General features: G+C 32.5%; 1 protein-coding gene across 3 annotated transcripts in view; it reads left to right on the top strand.

The window, feature by feature from the left end:
- Positions 1 to 20,975, top strand: part of LOC139528050 (neural-cadherin-like) — a 63,623-nt gene that overhangs the window by 18,200 nt on the left and 24,448 nt on the right. For 2 of the 3 annotated variants that reach the window (XM_071323838.1, XM_071323836.1), the window contains 17 exons: positions 1,356 to 1,606; positions 2,434 to 2,711; positions 2,981 to 3,430; positions 4,079 to 4,456; positions 4,770 to 4,967; positions 5,610 to 5,793; positions 9,181 to 9,321; positions 9,950 to 10,071; positions 11,001 to 11,496; positions 12,779 to 13,230; positions 14,583 to 14,827; positions 15,396 to 15,565; positions 15,902 to 16,150; positions 16,605 to 16,826; positions 17,128 to 17,236; positions 17,836 to 18,014; positions 20,339 to 20,562. In XM_071323838.1, the coding sequence (XP_071179939.1) occupies positions 1,356 to 1,606; positions 2,434 to 2,711; positions 2,981 to 3,430; positions 4,079 to 4,456; positions 4,770 to 4,967; positions 5,610 to 5,793; positions 9,181 to 9,321; positions 9,950 to 10,071; positions 11,001 to 11,496; positions 12,779 to 13,230; positions 14,583 to 14,827; positions 15,396 to 15,565; positions 15,902 to 16,150; positions 16,605 to 16,826; positions 17,128 to 17,236; positions 17,836 to 18,014; positions 20,339 to 20,562 (4,348 nt within the window). The other variant, XM_071323837.1, reaches the window with a different exon arrangement.

Raw genomic sequence — 20,975 nt, forward strand, 5'->3', positions numbered from 1 at the left:
CACGTCAGTTTTAATCTAGCGGCGTACTACAGTACATGATATATAAGGCATGAAGATGTTATTGTTACAGATCAGCTAAATTATCTATAGTAAAGGATCCTACAAATTAATGTAAGATACAGTCACAGAAAATAATTATATTCATAAGTACGTCTGAGTCAGTGACAACCCTACAACAGATGTATCCATCGGATCGCCATCAATGATGGTGATACATGGCTGTGTACATAATGTATATACAACTCGTCTAAACATCAACCCAACAATGTTAGATCTGTAAATTTGCTTTCGCAAATTTTTGGTTCTTCCCTCGCCGGGATTCGAACCCATGCTACTGTGATATCGTGACACCAAATCGCCTGCACTGCAGCCGTCCCGCTAGACCACACGACCACCTGGGCTCTCAAAAAAAGAGCTTTCGGTGGGCATATGTTACCTTTCCACGTCAGTTTTAATCTAGCGGCGTACTACAGTACATGATATATAAGGCATGAAGATGTTATTGTTACAGATCAGCTAAATTATCTATAGTAAAGGATCCTACAAATTAATGTAATATACAGTCACAGAAAATAATTATATTATACAACTCGTCTAAACATCAACCCAACAATGTTAGATCTGTAAATTTGCTTTTGCAAATTTTTGGTTCTTCCCTCGCCGGGATTCGAACCCATGCTACTGTGATATCGTGACACCAAATTGCCTGCACTGCAGCCGTCCCGCTAGACCACACGACCACCTGGGCTCTCAAAAAAAGAGCTTTCGGTGGGCATGTGTTACCTTTCCACGTCAGTTTTAATCTAGCGGCGTACTACAGTACATGATATATAAGGCATGAAGATGTTATTGTTACAGATCAGCTAAATTATCTATAGTAAAGGATCCTACAAATTAATGTAAGATACAGTCACAGAAAATAATTATATTCATAAGTACGTCTGAGTCAGTGACAACCCTACAACAGATGTATCCAACGGATCGCCATCAATGATGGTGATACATGGCTGTGTACATAATGTATATATATATATATATATATATATATATCAAACAATGAACTTGTCTATTATGAATACTTAAACAAAGTTTATGATATAAGGAAAAAAATTGTTGCAACATAAATTTGAAAGGACTAAAAGTGGGGAAATAATTGAACAAAAATAATTTTTCACAGGACATAATACTAAATGATAAAGGGTTTGATAAATCGTTGCAACCATGAATGATATTGGTATCATCTCGGAAGGCTGATACAGAGTTGCCATGATTGTACAACACATGAAACTTGTATTTTCTACTAAATAATAAATGAAATTTTTGAGATGTAACACAATTCAATATTTTGTTTTCAGCACTTTGGATTATGATCGTCAAACTAGTCATCGATATGAATTTGACATTTATGTTAAAGACAATGGCGTTCCATCTCGTACAAGTCAGGCTAAGGTACTGATTGATTTGACCAATGTTAACGATGAAAAACCACAGTTCCAAGATGATAACATGGTCACTACTATTAAAGACAACATTGCTTCAGGAACAGATGTATATTTGGTACAGGCAGTTGACCCAGATGGTGATAAAGTTACATACAGTTTTGAAAGTAAGTTGGATTTTGTTAAAATTCACCCTGTTCTTTTAACATGTTTAATGTGGTACCAAACACATGGACTAAAATAAAATTGGCTCTTTAAATTTTCGTAAAATTTTGACAAAAAATTACTTTGACCCTTTGTCAAAATTATGAAAATTTCAAAAACCACACATTTCATTGTATATATAGATGTTTGAATTACACTAATTTTGATCATTGAGATTCATAATATTTCCCTTACAATAGAACATGATTAAAATGTTTTGGGGATTTTTACAGAGTTATCTCCCCGTAGTGTTATGTACTACCTAAATGCAATTTTTACCAGTTTAATTAAACATTTTCAATTCAAAGAAATTCATTAATTTTGTGGGTACCACATTTCATTGATTACAGGAACATTGTATTTGAGTTCAAGTGAAGAATTGATTTTTTGATTGTTTAAGTTTTGCTTAAAATCCTCTGGCAAATTTGCATTCTTTTAAACACTCAGAATTTGTGGTAAACTTACATTGAAAAAGGATAAATTCACTATAAATAAACTATATATAAACATTATTATTTTACTCTGCAAAATTAGTACATGTATTTTACTTTGTAATCTAGTGCTTTTTGATACTGTAAATTCAGAAATTATTGCAAGGTTTTTATTAGTGCAAAAAATGCGACAAAGTTGTAAACTCAATAATTTAAACTTGCATTCAGAAATATTTTATATGAATTAAACATGATTTTTCTCAACATCGTAAAAATTAAAGTCTAAAGTGAAAAAAATCGCAATAATAAATACACGCAATAATTTCTAAATTTACAGTACATGATTGCTTTTTTTTCAGATAATGCAAACGTGAAAGACATTTTTCAAATAAATGGTCAGACCGGTCAAATCACTGTCCAAGGGTCTGTTCCACCCAACATAGATCAGTATAATTTAAAGATTTGGGCTACTGATGATGGTAGTTGTTGTACAGCAAGCCGACCTAATCAGAGACAAGAATCTACTGTTACTGTTAATATTGTTGATGCTGTTAACACCAAGCCATCGTTTACTGATTGTAGTTCATACCGACCAAAAGTTCTAGAGAATGAAGCTGCTGGTACTTCTGTTTTTACTGTAAGTTAAAAAGAAGATGTATAATAGTTTTCACTGGAATGCCAATTGTGTTGTGAACAAGTTTTTTTAAGACTTATTTGTCAAAACTAATACTATCTATGAAATATGAAATGAAATATAGTGACGCCTGTTTGAAATAAATTTTTTGATGAATTCCTAATAATTAGACTTTCAGTTCTAGTTTATTTTATCGCAGGTTTTAGCCATAGATAACAACAGTGGTGACAAGAGGGGTTGTTGTCTGTTGAATATTTTAATTGTTTTTGCAGGTTTCAGCAACAGATAACAATAGAGGCGACAATGGGGTTGTAGAGTATTTTGCAGTGACTGATAGTCAGACGGTTTATTTTACTATAAATCAGACAACCGGGGAAGTAACCACAGTCATGTCACTCGATAGAGAAAGTTTTGGATCTCGTTATCTTTTCTTCACTGTGCGTGCTGTTGACAAGGGCCAACCACCTGGTGACGATTATTGTACTTTCCCCATTACTATTGATGATAAGAATGACAATAATCCTGAATTTGGAGCAGCTCAATATGCTGGAAATGTTTTAAAAACTGCTGTGGCAAATACAGTTGTGATGACTGTGAAAGCAACAGATAAAGACATTGGCATAAACGCTGACGTAACGTACACTAAAGCTGTAGATACAGAATACTTCAATATCGACACAAACACAGGAGTTATTACTGTGGCAAAGACTTTAATGAGTGCTGTAAGTACCAGTAGTTTATAGGGAGATTGCTGTCTTACTCAGGAAGTGTTTTAAATGAGATGTTTTTTTTAGTCCCCTACCGATGAAGTTACAATTAGAATAACAGTGAACGAAATAAAGGGTATTTACATTTGCTTGAAAAAATGGAAAATCAAAATACAATTTGTTGTTGTGTCTTCAATATGAAATACTGCATAGTGGGTTGTTTTCGCAGGGTGTAAATATTTGCTTTTTTTCCCGATTAGTACAAAATCCCCGAAATTAATTCAGCCAATTTAAAAGTGCACATGCAAAGGTATTGAAAAAACTTTTGAATCCGCCAAAATAATAATCGCCAAAATATTTTGTATATGTAACCTTATTCATCATGTTCAATGAAAATCGAGAAATTTTACATTCACGAAAATATCCCGCTATATGGTACTTTCTTTGTAAGCGCAACATTAACATTGTTCTTAACATTATGTTGGTATCAACTGCTTTGTAAATAGGAGGACTTTTTCCTGAGGGGTTTTGTTTTGTTTCCCACATTAAAATTAGTAGCAAAAATGACAACACTATATAAATAACCAATCATCTGAATAATTTTTAATATAGGGATCCAGATGTATTAATAGAAAATGTAAACTTTTTACTTACATGTTTCAGCCTGACAGTGTTGTATTCCAAGTCAAGGCTACAGACAAAGGAGTTCCTCCGAGAAGTTCAACTAATGTAATCATAACAATAACAATTGCCAATGATGATGGTCAGAACCCACCTGATTGGAGTACAAACAATCCAATGTTTAATGTTAATGAAACAAGTCGACAGGATACGTTAGTCGGTAGTCTAACAGCCACGTCACAAATTGCAACTAGTTCAGGTGTCTCTTTTTCTGCTATTGCAAATGGTCAAGCTGGAAGTCAAGTACCGCCATTCTTTATTCAGCAAGATCAGACAAATTTAAACCAAGTTAATATCTACATCCTGGATTCCTTGAACTTTGAAGATGTTAAATCGTACACATTCCAACTTAGAGCAAGGGTAAGTTGTTTGATATTACAGCAGTGATAATGTGGATTCATTTATTTCTTTGGTACCAACTTTCGTGGATTGATGAAAACTTGTACTGTTAATTGAGAAATTACTGCCAGGTTTTTATTTTTGCGAAAATTGCAACAGAGATGCAATAATTTATACTAGCGGCTGACCAGTACACTAAAAAGCTTAAATTGGACCCTTGTTGGTAACAGACACATTAGTTTTACAATTGTTTGAAATGAAACTCCTTGTGACCCTCTACTAATTGGCTTGCTTGTGACCTCATACTCAATTTTTTTATATATATGATTGACAGGATAACATTGGAGAAGTATACAAAGATGTGTTCCCAGTTATTACAGTTCTAGATCAGAATGATGAAATACCTAATTTCCGTGGAGCTGATCCCCTGTCCACGTATATTGAAGCTTCTGTACAAGAAAACCTTGCCCCAGGAGCTGCAGTAACAACTGTGGCAGCTATAGATGAAGATATCAACCCTTTGTTTAAACAGGTAACTCTTAATTACATATGACATATATTTTGTGTAAAGTGATTTGTTTTGTGAAGTTCAATATCTTAATTTCTGTGGCAATTTTTTTTTTTTTTGTGTTTTTCATGTCCCTGATCATGATGCTGATTGTTGCTCTTTTTTGTTAAATTTAAGGTTGTTTTAACTATTCAAATAAATCACTAAAAACTTTTATTATACTAGTAATGAATTTTGGATCTGGAAACCTTTTATTAATTATTTAATAAACACTAATGTATATGGATATCTATATCCACATTACACTAAACCAGTGCTATTTATTGGAACTTGTATCAATTTATTGGAACTTGAATCAATTTATTGGAACTTGAATCAATTTATTGGAACTTGAATCAATTTATTGGAACTTGAATCAATTTATTGAAACTTGTATCAATTTATTGGAACTTGTATCAATTTATTGGAATTTGTATCAATTAATTTATTGAAACTTGTATCAATTTATTGAAACTTGTATCAATTTATTGGAACTTGTATCAATTTATTGAAACTTGTATCAATTGAATTTGAAATTAAATTTGGGAAATTCAAAATATTTTTCTAAAAAAGGGTTATATAAAATTTACAATTTATGTGAATTATAATGTTTTAATAATGTTACAGCTGAAATACTCTCTATATGGAGCATATGCACAGAACTTCAGCATAGATCAGTCTACAGGTGCAATAACTACTAGATCAAGTTTTGACCGAGAAGCCTCTATCAACCATTATTATTTGTTGAATGTTCGTGTAGATGACGGCTACCCATCAGCCAGACCTAGTGCAAATGGACAGCCTAATACTGGTAAGTATATGACCATTATATTGTGTTATATTTCTTTACCTTATGGAAAGAATATTATTTTATGTGAAAAACATCTAAATGTATTGAAAGAGGTGTCAACTTTTGAAACTTCCAATTTGAATATTCCCTTCAAAGCCTATGAAAAAATAATCATTACTAATTTCACCAATTTTTATTCGCCCGTCGTCTTTCAGACGGGACGTATTATGGTATACCGTTGTCCGTCCGTCCGTCCGTCTGTCCGTCCGTCGTCCACACTTCGGACAATAACTCAAAAAGGCTTTCACTAATGTCCATGAAACTTTGGTGAATTGTTTATATCTATTGATGTAAGCTCCCTTTCAATTTTTATAAATTTCAGATTTTAAGTTTTGGATTTATGGGGCTTTATTTATAAAAAAAGGGGGATTTTTAACACTTCGGACAATAACTCAAAAAGGCTTTCACCAATGTCCATGAAACTTTGGTGAATTGTTTATATCTATTGATGTAAGCTCCCTTTCAATTTTTATAAATTTCAGATTTTAAGTTTTGGATTTATGGGGCTTTATTCATAAAAAAAAAGGGGGATTTTCAACACTTTGGACAATAACTCAAAAAGGCTTTCACCAATGTCCATGAAACTTTGGTGAATTGTTTATATCTATTGATGTAAGCTCCCTTTCAATTTTTATAAATTTCAGATTTTACATTTCCGTGTTATGAATTTTTATGCTTAAAAAAGGGGTGATTTTCCAATTTTGGGACAATAACTAACACTTTCACAAAATTTTATGCAACTTTGATAAATTGTTTATATCTATTGACATAAGCTCCCTTTCCATTTTTATAAATTTTCGATTTTACGTTTTCTTAAGTAATGAATTTTTATACTTAAAAAAAGGGGGATTTTATTGTCGAGCCTGCAACTTTTGTTGCAGAAAGCTCGACATAGGGATAGTGATCCGGCGGCGGCTACGGCGGCAGCGGTGTTAGCTAACTTCTTATTGCGAACCCTATCTTAGTTTTCCATAGATTCACCTGCAAGTTACCTATCCATTTAAACTTTTGTAAGTCCTATTGTCCCATCTAACAAATACAACAGGTATTGTTCTCTGTGTAGTTTATTCACTCAGACCTTTAAATTTCTTCTAGGAGAAATATATCACTCATTGATTAATCTACCTGAGTAAAAAATTGAACTGTCAATGAAGAAAAAATACTTATACCAATACTAAGTAAGGACTCACAAAACTGCATGTGGTGTTGTATTTATTCGATACCTGGAGTAACTCGTTTTTAATGTGTTCAATATTACATTTGTAATACTGATTCAAAAATTAAAAGTTGATTTCTGATCAAATATTCAATATTTTTGTGTGTTTGATAAATAAAAAATTGAATATTATTATTTTTAAATTAAGGTCTTCATAAACATAAACATAAGTCTATAAATGAACAACAACAAAAACATGTAAATTCATTGGAAAGTACTAAAAAATGTGTCTGAAATAAACTTTTTAGTATTAAACCAGATTTTATATTGAACAGATTGAAAATATATTAATGATAATATTGAATAAATACAATATTGCATACAGTTTATGTGAGTTATTAGAAGTATTTCAATAAAAAAGAAGATAATTTTTTGGTCAGGTAAATTAATCAATGAGTGATATATTTCTCCTAGAAGAAATTTAAAGGTCCTAGTGAATAAACTACACAGAGAACAATATCTGTTGTATTTGTTAGATGGGACAATAGGACTTACAAAAGTTTAAATGGACAGGTAACTTGCAGGTGAATCTATGGAAAACTAAGATAGGGTTCGCAATAAAAGCTTTATATTTTAGAAGGTGGAAGACCTGGATGCTTCATACCTTGTATATAGATACCTCATGTTACGAAGTTTCCGTCAGTCACATGTCCAATGTCCTTGACCTCATTTTCATGGTTCAGTGACCACTTGAAAAAAAAGTTAAGATTTTTTGTAATGTTGAATTCTCTCTTATTATAAGTAATAGGTTAACTATATTTGATATGTGCGTACCTTGAAAGGTCCTCATGTCTGTCAGACAGTTTTCACTTGACCTCGACCTCATTTCATGGATCAGTGAACAAGGTTAAGTTTTGGTGGTCAAGTCCATATCTCAGATACTACAAGCAATAGGGCTAGTATATTCGGTGTATGGAAGGACTGTAAGGTGTACATGTCCAACTGGCAGGTGTCATCTGACCTTGACCTCATTTTCATGGTTCAGTGGTTATAGTTAAATTTTTGTGTTTTGGTCTGTTTTTCTCATACTATATGCAATAGGTCTACTATATTTGTTGTATGGAATGATTGTAAGGTGTACCTATCTAGCGGGCAGATGTCATGTGACCTTGACCTCATTTTCATGGTTCAGTGGTCAAAGTTAAGTTTTTGAGTTTTGGTCTTTTTATCTAATAATATATGCCGTAGGTCATCTATATTTGGTGTATGGAAATATTTTATGATCTTTATGTCAGTCGCGCAGGTTTTATTTGACCGTGACCTCATTTTCACGGTTCATTGCACAGTGTTAAGTTTCTGTGTTTTGGTCTATTTTTCTTAAACTATAAGTAATAGGTCAACTATATATGTTGTATAGAAGCATTGTTAGCTGTACATGTCTGCCTGGCATGGTTCATCTGACCTTGACCTCATTTTCAAGGTTCATTGGTCTTTGTTTAGTTATCTTGGTTAATGTTAAGTTTATGTGACAGTTGTATTAAAGCTTAGCTTTATACTTAGGACTATCAACATAATATCAATGATTAGTATAGAAGGCGAGACATTTCAGCGTGTGCACTCTTGTGAAACTTTGGTGAATATATTAATGTAACATCTCTTTTGATTTGTATATATATTTCTAGTTGATCATATAAATTCATTTAAAGCATAAAAGACAAGTTAAAAGAGCAACGGGCGTATCATGCGCTAAAGCGCAGCCCTTTATTAATGATATCTGTCATAATTACTGTAGTGAGAGTTCAAGATCATTGATGGATAGTATATTTACAAATTTGACATTCAAATGAAGTCAATTATATGTGACTTTGTCTACTTAACCAACTTTTCAAGTTGCTTATTAAAAACTCAAAATTTGAAGAAGAAAAAAAGGTTTTGATAAAACTCAAAGTTCTGAGTGAAAACATCCAATTATGATGAAGTAATGCTCTAAAAGGGCTAGATATGGATGTATCTTTCTCTGAACTAAAATGGACACCTTATGAGGAGAATGGTATTCAGGAGAGATTTTCAAAATTTACTGGGCTCCTATATATATAATTCGGTTTTGTACCAATCTATGGAATTTTTTGGTAATTTGATTTTAGTTAACCTTTACTTATAGATAAATAACAATCAGTTATTTCCCTTTGTAGATGTAGCCACAGTTAGAGTAAAGATCGGAGATGAGAATGACAACCCACCTAATTTTGAAAAAACTATTTATTATGCTAATGTCAACGAAGATGCCTTTATATCATCTATAGTCACTACTGTTGAAGCCAAAGATAGAGATGGTGAGATTTCAAAAAATAATGTTTTTCTTGCATGCATGGTCTTTTTATAAGTATTTTCATGTCATGACTGGGTTTTATTAAACTTAAAAATACCTAGAAAAATTTTAGTTTTACAGTTTTATTTAATTAGGAATCAGAATACCAATAAGAATCAGTACAACACATACAGTTTATTTTAGAAATCCGTACACCAAAAAAAGATAATGCTCATTTGTACACCACTTGAGGAAGTCACAGATTCAGATGGCTTTATTTAAAATAAGCATTTATTTGACAGTAAATTTTTTATGTTATTAGATCACTTGAAAATATAATGGAGTTTAGAAGAAATATTATTGAGATATGGTGTAATTTCCATGAGTCAATGACCAACTATACATTACTTAGGAAAAAATGTCAACACCTAAGAGTCCTTTTTGAAAAAAATAGAAGAAAAGATCCAAATATGGCAAACAAAGTGTTTAAAGAATGATCTGAACAGAAACTGTAAACCCCAAACAACTGTTATCTTCATGATAACATCTCTGTTGTCTGAGGAGAGAAATTTTCTTCTTCTTTAAATTCTATAAAGAGAATAAGTATCTAATTTTATTGTTCAGTGACTTATAACTCAGTCATTTTTATTCAGAGGCAACATTCCAGTACAATATCGTCCCTGGTCCTGGATCTTCATTCTTCTCTATTAAAACTCAACAGTTGGTTGGAGAAATTGTTGTAGCAGGAAATCTGGATTATGAAAATGGTGACAAAGTAAGTATATCTACCAATAAATAATTTAATTTTGGATGTAACCCTACTTCTGATTGGCTGACAGTGTTTTGTTTATCAGCTCATAGCCATAATTTAGTCATGTGACCATGACGTCATCTACATGTTTTCATGATTTACTCGGGCTCAAAAAGGAGTTTAGAATTAAATTATAAGGAATGACTGTAATATTATTTCTGTCTATTCGAAATAACATAAAAAATGTAGTGCACACTGTTAAATAACTTACTACCCAGGTTATTCAGTGTGCACCACATTTTTGATGTTATTTCTTCATAGACAGAAAAAAAGATTACAGTCATTCCTTAAGTAAAGTATTCGTGAAGAAAAAAGTGAAATTTGTGATATATTGTTTTTATGGATTAAAAGATTTTTTTTGAAAGTTTTATAATATACATTATATTTGTTAATTTCTAGTTCAGAATGATATAAATAATACTTTTTGTATCAATTGGAGTTTAAATATCATTCATGATACTTTGATAGATAAAAGCTTTCTTCTGGTTTCCCTTTAGGGCTTTTCCAGAATTAATTGCAATTGGGGGGGGGGGGTCGGGGAAGGAAGACACTTTTATTAAAATTTGATGGGTGGTGGTTAAGAAAGATTGCTTTAACATTTAAATGAAATATCCAATTTAAAATGTATCCATGGTGGGGACAAATAAAAAGTGCCTTCCTTCCCCTCCATACATTTATTTTTGGAACAGCCCTTACTAGAAACGCTCTGAGCCAAACATTTGAAAGCCAGGATTGTATAAATATATGTTGAAAGGTTAGGAGCTATATCATGATCTAAAGCATGAGGGAGTTAGAAACTTTAGAAGTTGGAAATTTCATCAAAATATTGTCAGAGGTGAATTTGTAAAACAGTATGTTGAAGATTGTAAAAAAATATATTGTTTCTTTTTTAGGCCTACAATCTAACTATCAGAGTGAATGATGGGAAATATACTGCTGAAACCTTGGTAGAAATAACAATTAATGACGTGAACGACAACCCACCAGTCTTCGACAAACCAAGTTATGTGATCAGAAACGTAACAGAAGAGATGGTCTACTCGCCACAGAACCCACTTATGTTGTTACAGGCACATGCTATGGACCCAGACACCTTCAGAGAGAAAGGCATGGAGTACCGAATCTCTAATGAGGATCCTGTCATTGCTAACTTGTTTTCCATAGATGCCAACACTGGCATTTTGAATCTGGTCGGCAAATTAGATCGAGACAAACCAGATGGCAGAGAAGTTTACCAGTTTAACTTACTTGCTATTGATGAGCCAGGGGAGACAATCAGATTAACAGGATATGCTACAGTACAAATTTTCCCGATTGACATCAATGATAATAAGCCTAAGTTTATACCTGATAACCCAACAGGAACTGTAAATGAAATGTCTCCAGTTGGTAAGTTTTTTAACCCTCTTTTCCATTACTGTAAATTCAGAAATTATTGCATGCATTTATTATTGAGATTTTGTCATTCTTAACTAAGGCCTTTTTTTTTTAATTAGTTGGTTTACGGATCCGCCGACCCGATTTTGTTTAAAAGTGAAATAAAATTAAAATTTTGATTTCGTGTTGTTTTTTATTCCGCCGACCCGATTTTTCGAGTGCTGTGAATAAAAAAATCCGAGGCGTTCCAAAACGTTTTGTCTGTGTCAATAAAGCGTTTGTAGTGAACGGCGTATTTTGAAAAGCTTCGAAATGACGCAGACGAATTCAAAAACCCAACGAGGGAGGACCATGGAGTCTGACGGCTTCATCTACTTTCAGTTGAATATTAACTTTGATGGTCAACGTACTGAGAGCACTTTTATCAAATGCAAACCTAAGCAAACAATCGGCGATGCCATATTCGACAATATGGCTGATGAAAATGTTGCCATTGTCAAGGTACAAACAGTTTCGCCACCAAACAAAACTAGGGCAGACACCCCTACCAGTACACCCGTAGAAGTGCTTGCGTCCTTTGGGGCAAAAATTATATTTGTTTCATTTCTCATTATCATATTCTCATCCTAATTATGCATCTGATTAGCCACTAGACATTAAACAACAATTGACCATCCATCCATCAAATGCAAAGCATATCAAGATAAGAGCTAAACTATTTCTCCTCCTCAACCCCTGTAATGTCATGAATGAACAGCATTTTTTTTTTTTTTTTCCTCCAACTCAAATTTTTCAGAACAGTTATACGTGAACAAAAAAAAAATCTAAGATTGCTATTTTATTTTTATTTTTTTTACCTCCTCCGACCCTAACCTTTGACACTAGTTGTCCGTAAACCAACTAATTAAAAAAAAAAGGCCTAAAATATGATTTTTTACGATATTAGGAAAAATCCTGTTTAATTCATATAGAAAATTTTTAAAATGTGAGTTAAAATTATTGCGATTATAATCCTGTCACATCTTTTGTATTTTAAAATAAATACATTGCAATGATTTCTCAATTAACAGTATCAAAATCAATGGTTTATTTTAACTTAATTTTAAGATCTGATTCTAAAGAAGAAGAGAAGTGTACAATATTTTATTTCAGTTCTTATACATCCTTTGCTCTCAGATTTTTTGGCTTTGAGTGTTCCTGATGAAGGATTTAAAACCCAGAAAGCACTTAAGTAAAATGTCATTTATTTAGCCTTGTTTTCAGTTGTTTTTACAGTATTTTGTTCACTTTTCAGGAACCTCTGTAATGAGAGTAATCGCTGAAGACTATGATGCTGGTCTTAACGCTGAATTTACATTCCAAATCATTGGAGATGGTACCCCAAGAACAGCCTTCAGAATAGAGGGCGACGGACAGGTGTTTACAACAGTAGCAGACCTAGACAGAGAAAAACATGCTCAGTACTTCTTTGTTGTCCAAGCAGTAGACAAGGGAACTACTCCACAAACCAGTTCAGCATCCGTCACAATTAACATCATTGATATTAATGATAATCCACCAGTGTTTAATGAGTCTGTATACCGTGTGACCATTCCGGAGACCCATTCTGGCGCCATTCTTACGATTAAGGCTGATGATCCTGATGTGGATGAGGTGTTGAGGTATTCCCTCAATCAAGATGCTTACAAACATTTCACCATTACAACCCAAGGCAGAGAGGGTATCATTGGAGTGTACAATGGCAGTGTAAGTATAAGTAAAACATTTCACCATTACAACACAAGGCAGAGAGGGTATCATTGGAGTGTACAATGGCAGTGTAAGTATAAGTAAAACATTTCACCATTACAACACAAGGCAGAGAGGGTATCATTGGAGTGTACAATGGCAGTGTAAGTATAAGTAAAACATTTCACCATTACAACCCAAGGCAGAGAGGGTATCATTGGAGTGTACAATGGCAGTGTAAGTATAAGTAAAACATTTCACCATTACAACCCAAGGCAGAGAGGGTATCATTGGAGTGTACAATGGCAGTGTAAGTATAAGTAAAACATTTCACCATTACAACCCAAGGCAGAGAGGGTATCATTGGAGTGTACAATGGCAGTGTAAGTATAAGTAAAACATTTCACCATTACAACACAAGGCAGAGAGGGTATCATTGGAGTGTACAATGGCAGTGTAAGTATAAGTAAAACATTTCACCATTACAACACAAGGCAGAGAGGGTATCATTGGAGTGTACAATGGCAGTGTAAGTATAAGTAAAACATTTCACCATTACAACACAAGGCAGAGAGGGTATCATTGGAGTGTACAATGGCAGTGTAAGTATAAGTAAAACATTTCACCATTACAACACAAGGCAGAGAGGGTATCATTGGAGTGTACAATGGCAGTGTAAGTATAAGTAAAACATTTCACCATTACAAAACAAGGCAGAGAGGGTATCATTCGAGTGTACAATGGCAGTGTAAGTATAATTAAGTAAATTCGCAGAACATGAGAAAAACAAATGCTGATATGGCAGTGGCAGCATAATTATTTGAATAAAAATTTATATTTCAAAAGGGAAGAGATCCTTAGTACTAGTAACTGTGGTTCAACAAATGTTCAAGAACCACTTAAAAGACTACATTTTTTTTGTCAAATAAATTTCTCGACAATTTTTAGCAATAGGATAACTGGTATATGGAATTCTTAGATACTATAATCAATAGGTCAACATAATTTGATGTATGTAATATGATATTGTTAGGTGCACATTTTCATCTGGCAGAATCAACTGAAGTCAGTTTTACAAAAAAAACTTATGACTAAGATTGATCATAAGTCATAAACATTTCAGTATACTTATGATCAATCTTAGTCGTAAGTTCTTTTGTGAAAAGGACATTTATCTAGTTTTCATTGTTCATTGGTTAATGTTAAGTTTTTATGGTGCAGTCTGTTTCTCAGATACAATAGTCAGTAGATTATATATATTTGATGTATGGAATGATTGTTTGGTTTACATGTTCATCTGCCAGAGATTCATCTGACCCTGACCTCATTTACATAATTAAAATATAGGCATATTTTTTTTTAACTTATAGAACCCTGATTATGAAGCAGGAGAAACATTCTTCAATTTAACAGCTACAGTAAAAGATCGTGAAGATAAATATACAGCATCCACCAATATTCAGATCACTATTGAGGATGTCAATGATGAGAAGCCAATATTCATAATCAAAAATAAAGAAATCAATAGGGATGAAGGAATTGCAACTGCAGTCGACACGGAACTTGCCACGTTTACCGCTACCGATCGGGATACCGGCCTAAACGGTGAAATCAGGTTTGTGTAGAAAATTTTAAATTTACACAGGACTTTGTTGAAGGCCGTTCTTTGACCTATAATATTTTATGTTTACAAATTGTGACTTGGTTGGAGAGTTGTCTCATTTGCACTCATACCACATCCTCTTATATCTATTGAACTTGTAGCTGTTAAAATATTAATTCTCTATTTTTAGAGGGTGAACAGTTAGTAATGCATCTTATCTTCCATTATGGAATAACACAATGATATAAAGGCATATAAGTTTCAGTATGAGAAAAAAAAAACTTTTTGAGAAATGACATAAATGTATGAAATAAAATTATTTGATTGGTTCTTACAAGTAATCTGCTATTACAGAAAAAATTACTTCTGTCATGCTCTATGCTGATTATAACAGCTTTAGCTTTAAATTAAGATAAAAAATTCCATGCACAATATTTTTGCATTTTTTAAACAGGAGGATGGTTTTAGTTGACCTTCATTGAAGATTTTCATCTTTTTTTATGTGTTTTGCCTTAGATGATATAAAATTATAATAGATTTATCACAATTTTCACAGTAAGTACATATTTTCTTTTTTTAGCTACTTCATTGGAAAAGACCCCAGAGATGAAAATCCAAAAGAATATTTTAAATTGGAGGAATATGTTGATCCTACTACTTCTAAACTGTCTGCAAGAATCAGACTAAATAAGCTGCTTGATAGAGAACATATTGCTAAACATACTGTATACATTTTGGCTATGGACAAAGGTAAATAGGTCAATATGTAATTAGAATATTAACACTTCAAAATAGTGGCATGTCTTTTTGAAAAATAAACTGTACCAGCAGTAAGGAGAAAGAATATATGCAAGTGCATGTTGTGTATAACAAAAAAATCTATTATACTTTTTTTTTAAAGTATGCCTTTACCATGCAATTATGCTTATGAGTGGTTTTTCAAGAGAAAGTTTCTAACATAAAAACAAATAATTTGAATATTTTAAAACTTCAAACTAATACCTTTATTTGAAGTTTTAAAATATTCAAATTATTTGTTTTTTAAGGAACAAAATCATTGCTTAAATTGAATCAACTTTTTTGTAGGAGTTCCTAGTTTGACCGGTACTGCAACCTTGACCGTCAGTGTAAATGACATCAATGATGAGTTTCCAAAAATCAAAGGTGTTCCCTATGCTAAAATAATGGAAAATGCACCAATCAGTACTCTTGTAACAACTGTGTTAGGTGAAGATCCTGATCTACCTAACAATGGGCCTCCTTTTGGATTTGATGGAATACCATGCACTAGCCAAAGTCAAGCACAGTGTAAATTTGATGTCAACTTTATGGCAGGTAAGACGAATAATGTCTGTTGAGGATTTTCAAAATTATGAAGTTGAACTTGGATTTTTTCTCTTTTAGTACACAGTTTGTAGAAACATCTCCTTGTGCATACTTCACCAGATGTTAATGAAACTTTGTTCATTTTAAGATTTTGACATGAAGATGTGCAAATTTGTAATACATTTGCCAACAAATGCCAGAGTTATGCCCCCTTAACATGTAGACTGAATCAGTAATTGTCTATATTTTATAGCAACAAAAGAACACATAACATTTTGTTTAAAACTCATATTAATCTGCATGGTTATTTTTAAAACAAAATCTTCTTGGATTTTACCTTACTAGTGAAGCCAAAGGCTAATAGAGTATTTAACTTTAGATATCATGAGGATTAGAAGTATATTTGTAATTTAAAACAAAATATCCTCAGTTTTTAATAACAATATTTGTTTTCTCACACTAGCACTGGATGGTGGAAATGGAGGAGCTCAAATCAAATCAAAAGAAGTGTTTGACAGAGAGGTTAAGAAGTTTTATTACCTACCCATTAAAATGTGGGATAAAAGAGGAGTTTCTAATGCACTGAGCATGACTGGTACCAATACACTTACTATTGAGATAGGGGACATAAACGACAACCCACATGGACCAGGAACACAGAATATACATGTGTATAATTACAAAGGTAAATATCAGTCACATGACCTATGAAAGTCACAGACGATTTATTAATAAATTTTAGTATTCATTTACTGTGGATTCATTAATTTTCGTGGTTTGAGGAAGACTTGCATATTCGTGGATATCAAATTTCTTGGTTTTGGCAAAATTTGGATACATTCCTTTAGACAATTTGTAATTCTTTGAACATTTAAATTCGTGATTCCTCTGTACCCACGAAATCCGAATTGAAGATTTTTGGGTTATTGTCTTCTATAAACCCGTTATTGTACACATATTGTGATTATTCCATACTTATCTTTCAGGAATGTTTAAGAATATTGAGATTGGAGCTGTAAACTATGCTGATTTAGATGACCATGACATTGACGACAAGACCTTTGTTGGCCCTGATAATTATCAGAAATTTTTCAGGTAAGCCATCTATGTAATTTATATTTCATCAAAGCTTTTTACAGTTAATTTACCATCAAATTGACTGCTATTTCATTTAGAATTCATGCGAGTTGGTTGGAAGGGACTATGTAAATATCCCTGCAACATTTAACATAAAGTTTAAGTGAAAATTATTACATTTACATTTATACCAAACTTCTTTTTAATGCAAAATACTAAGAAATTCTAACAACGCTTCATAAAATAAACTGATTTTATGTCTAAATCCATTCTTTAAAAAGAGACTCAGTGTGACATTAAAATGTTACAGGATTAAACAGTATATTGTAAACAAACTTATTTTTGCGAGCAATTTATTTTCGGGACTTTCACGGATGAAAAAATAAAGCGAATATAAATCGTCCCGAATAAGTAAATCTTTATTAATCTACATCAAGTAAATAAGAAAATTGCCAATTTTAAAAGCCGCGAAATGGACGAATTGGTATAATGCAAAATAAAGTATCCGCGAAAATAAGTTGGTTTACAGTATTGAATCTGATGTGTCCATGAACATTGATTGAATTAACTTATTCAAGTCTGCAGCAATAAATAAACCATTTTTGTTTCTTTTTAAGTGTTAACCGGGAGTCTGGGATGATAACCATGCTTCACAATGTACCAACTGGCAAATGGACATTTAACGTGGATGTGTCTGACAGAGTCGATAAGTTAACCACGAAATCCTCCGTTACAGTTACTATTGAAGAATTGCCAGAGGAAGCTCCATATAAATCAGGATCTGTTAGACTCTCAGGTGCGTTTTTATGATATGCATTCAAAGATAGTTTTATTTTGTAATTAAAAAAGTCTGAAGAATTGATTTATAAGATAAAAAGTATCATAATAGTTTTACAAGAGACTGTCAAATCCTAGATGAACCTTGATTGATGTCGTGACATTTACAGATAGAACTTTTTACCTCCCTTTTTAACTAATTGTTAGAAAATTTTCCTTATGGATCAATTGTGAATCAACTTTTATAGATTAGCATTTAGATTTTATTTTAATACTAGCCATTGTCAATTAAAAAAATAGCATGCCCTAAATCTTCATTTGTTTATGGGTGTATAAAAACTTAATATTTGTGAAGATAAAACCAAGGTTGTCAAGTATAACTGTTATTTTGCGTCTAATGATACCATATCCAAAAAGACTTTAAAAGCAACATTTTTTATTCAACTTAAATTTGATAAACGACTCTTAAATTAATCCTTCTTTTGATAAGCATCTTTTGGAATTTGATTTTTGTCGAGCCTGCAACTTTTGTTGCAGAAAGCTCGCCATAGGGATAGTGATCTGGCGGTGACGGCTACGGCAGCAGCGGCAACGGTGCTAGCTAACTTCTTAAAAGCTTTATATTTTAGAAGGTGGAAGACCTGGATGCTTCATACTTTGTATATAAATGCCTCATGTTACGAAGTTTCTGTCAGTCACATGTCCAATGTCCTTGACCTCATTTTCATGGTTCAGTGACCACTTGAAAAAAAAGTTCAAATTTTTTGTAATGTTGAATTCTCATTTATTATAAGTAATAGGATAACTATATTTGATATGTGCGTACCTTGCAAGGTCCTCATGTCTGTCAGACAGTTTTCACTTGACCTCGACCTCATTTCATGGATCAGTGAACAAGGTTAAGTTTTGGTGGTCAGGTCCATATCTCAGATACTATAAGCAATAGGGCTAGTATATTCGGTGTATGGAAGGACTGTAAGGTGTACATGTCCAACTGGCAGGTGTCATCTGACCTTGACCTCATTTTCATGGTTCAGTGGTTATAGTTAAATGTTTGTGTTTTGGTCTGTTTTTTTCATACTATATGCAATAGGTCTATTATATTTGTTATATGGAATGATTGTAAGGTGTACATGTCTAGCAGGCAGATGTCATGTGACCTTGACCTCATTTTCATGGTTCAGTGGTTATAGTTAAATTTTTGTGTTTTGGTCTGTTTTTTTTCATACTATATGCAATAGGTCAACTATATTTGTTGTATGAAATGATTGTAAGGTGTACATGTCTAGCGGGCAGATGTCATGTGACCTTGACCTCATTTTCATGGTTCAGTGGTCAAAGTTAAGTTTTTGAGTTTTGGTCTTTTTATCTAATACTATATATATGCCATAGGTCAACTATATTTGGTGTATGGAAATATTTTATGATCTTTATGTCAGTAGCGCAGGTTTCTTTTGACCCTGACCTCATTTTCACGGTTCATTGCACAGTGTTAAGTTTTTGTGTTTTGGTCTATTTTTCTTAAACTATAAGTAATAGGTCAACTATATATGTTGTATAGAAGCATTGTTAGCTGTACATGTCTGCCTGGCATGGTTCATTGGTCTTTGTTTAGTTATCTTGGTTAATGTTAAGTTTATGAGACAGTTGTAATAAAGCTTTATACTTAGGACTATCTACATAATATCAATGATTAGTAAAGAAGGCGAGACATTTCAGCGTGTGCACTCTTGTCTATAAATAACACAGATTATGAAATTTTCTTTTGAATATTCATTCCCCTTGCTTTATATTGCAATAAACAAGCATACATATTAAAACCAACTTGAAAATTGCATAAAAATGACAGAAGTATAAAGTAATGTTAAGTTTATGAGACAGTTGTAATAAAGCTTTATACTTAGGACTATCTACATAATATCAATGATTAGTATAGAAGGCGAGACATTTCAGCGTGTGCACTCTTGTCTATAAATAACACAGATTATGAAATTTTCTTTTGAATATTCATTCCCCTTGCTTTATATTGCATTAAACAAGCATACATATTAAAACCAACTTGAAAATTGCATAAAAATGACAGAAGTATAAAGTTTATGAGACAGTTGTAATAAAGCTTTATACTTAGGACTATCTACATAATATCAATGATTAGTATAGAAGGCGAGACATTTCAACGTGTGCACTCTTGTCTATAAATAACACAGATTATGAAATTTTCTTTTGAATATTCATTCCCCTTGCTTTATATTGCATTAAACAAGCATACATATTAAAACCAACTTGAAAATTGCATAAAAATGACAGAAGTATAAAGTAATTTTTAATTAAACATTATTATAGGTACAACACCAGAAGAATTCATTACACCAGATAGTGAAGGGCTGTCACCTTACGATAAATTTAGAACACGTCTTGCTAATAGCCTTGGAGCAGAAAAAGAGAACGTACAGATGATCAGTGTTTTAAAGAAAGACGATTTCACAGATGTCAGGTTCTCTGCTCACGGCTCACCATACTACTCCAACACCAAAATGAATGGAGCTGTACTTAAAAATAGAAACGGAGTAAGTTTGTAAAAGTAATTTGAAAAGATACAAAAAGTGTTGATTCATAGATATAAAAAAGTGATATTTATTGATTGGTTGGTGTTTGCTTGGTAAAAAATAAATAATGGATATAGTTATATACATGTAAAATAGAGAAAAACAAATGAGTTATTATGAGGCAGGTGTTACCTGTGATAGGTGACAAAGTCGGAAAACCTTTAGAATACTTAAGTAAATTCCGTGAACAGCAGATTTATATACAAACGTTTATTGCAATTCTCCATTTCTCAGCATAATCGCAGTATGATTTGATTATTAAAAAAGGGGGAGGGTTCTAATGGTTCCAAACTGTAAATAAAACTGCAGACACACCACATATGGTCAAAATAAGATTAAAGAAAAAGACCTCACAAAAAGCACTGAAGATTGAA

Source organism: Mytilus edulis, chromosome 6, assembly GCF_963676685.1.
Source record: "Mytilus edulis chromosome 6, xbMytEdul2.2, whole genome shotgun sequence".
Taxonomy (NCBI): domain Eukaryota; kingdom Metazoa; phylum Mollusca; class Bivalvia; order Mytilida; family Mytilidae; genus Mytilus; species Mytilus edulis.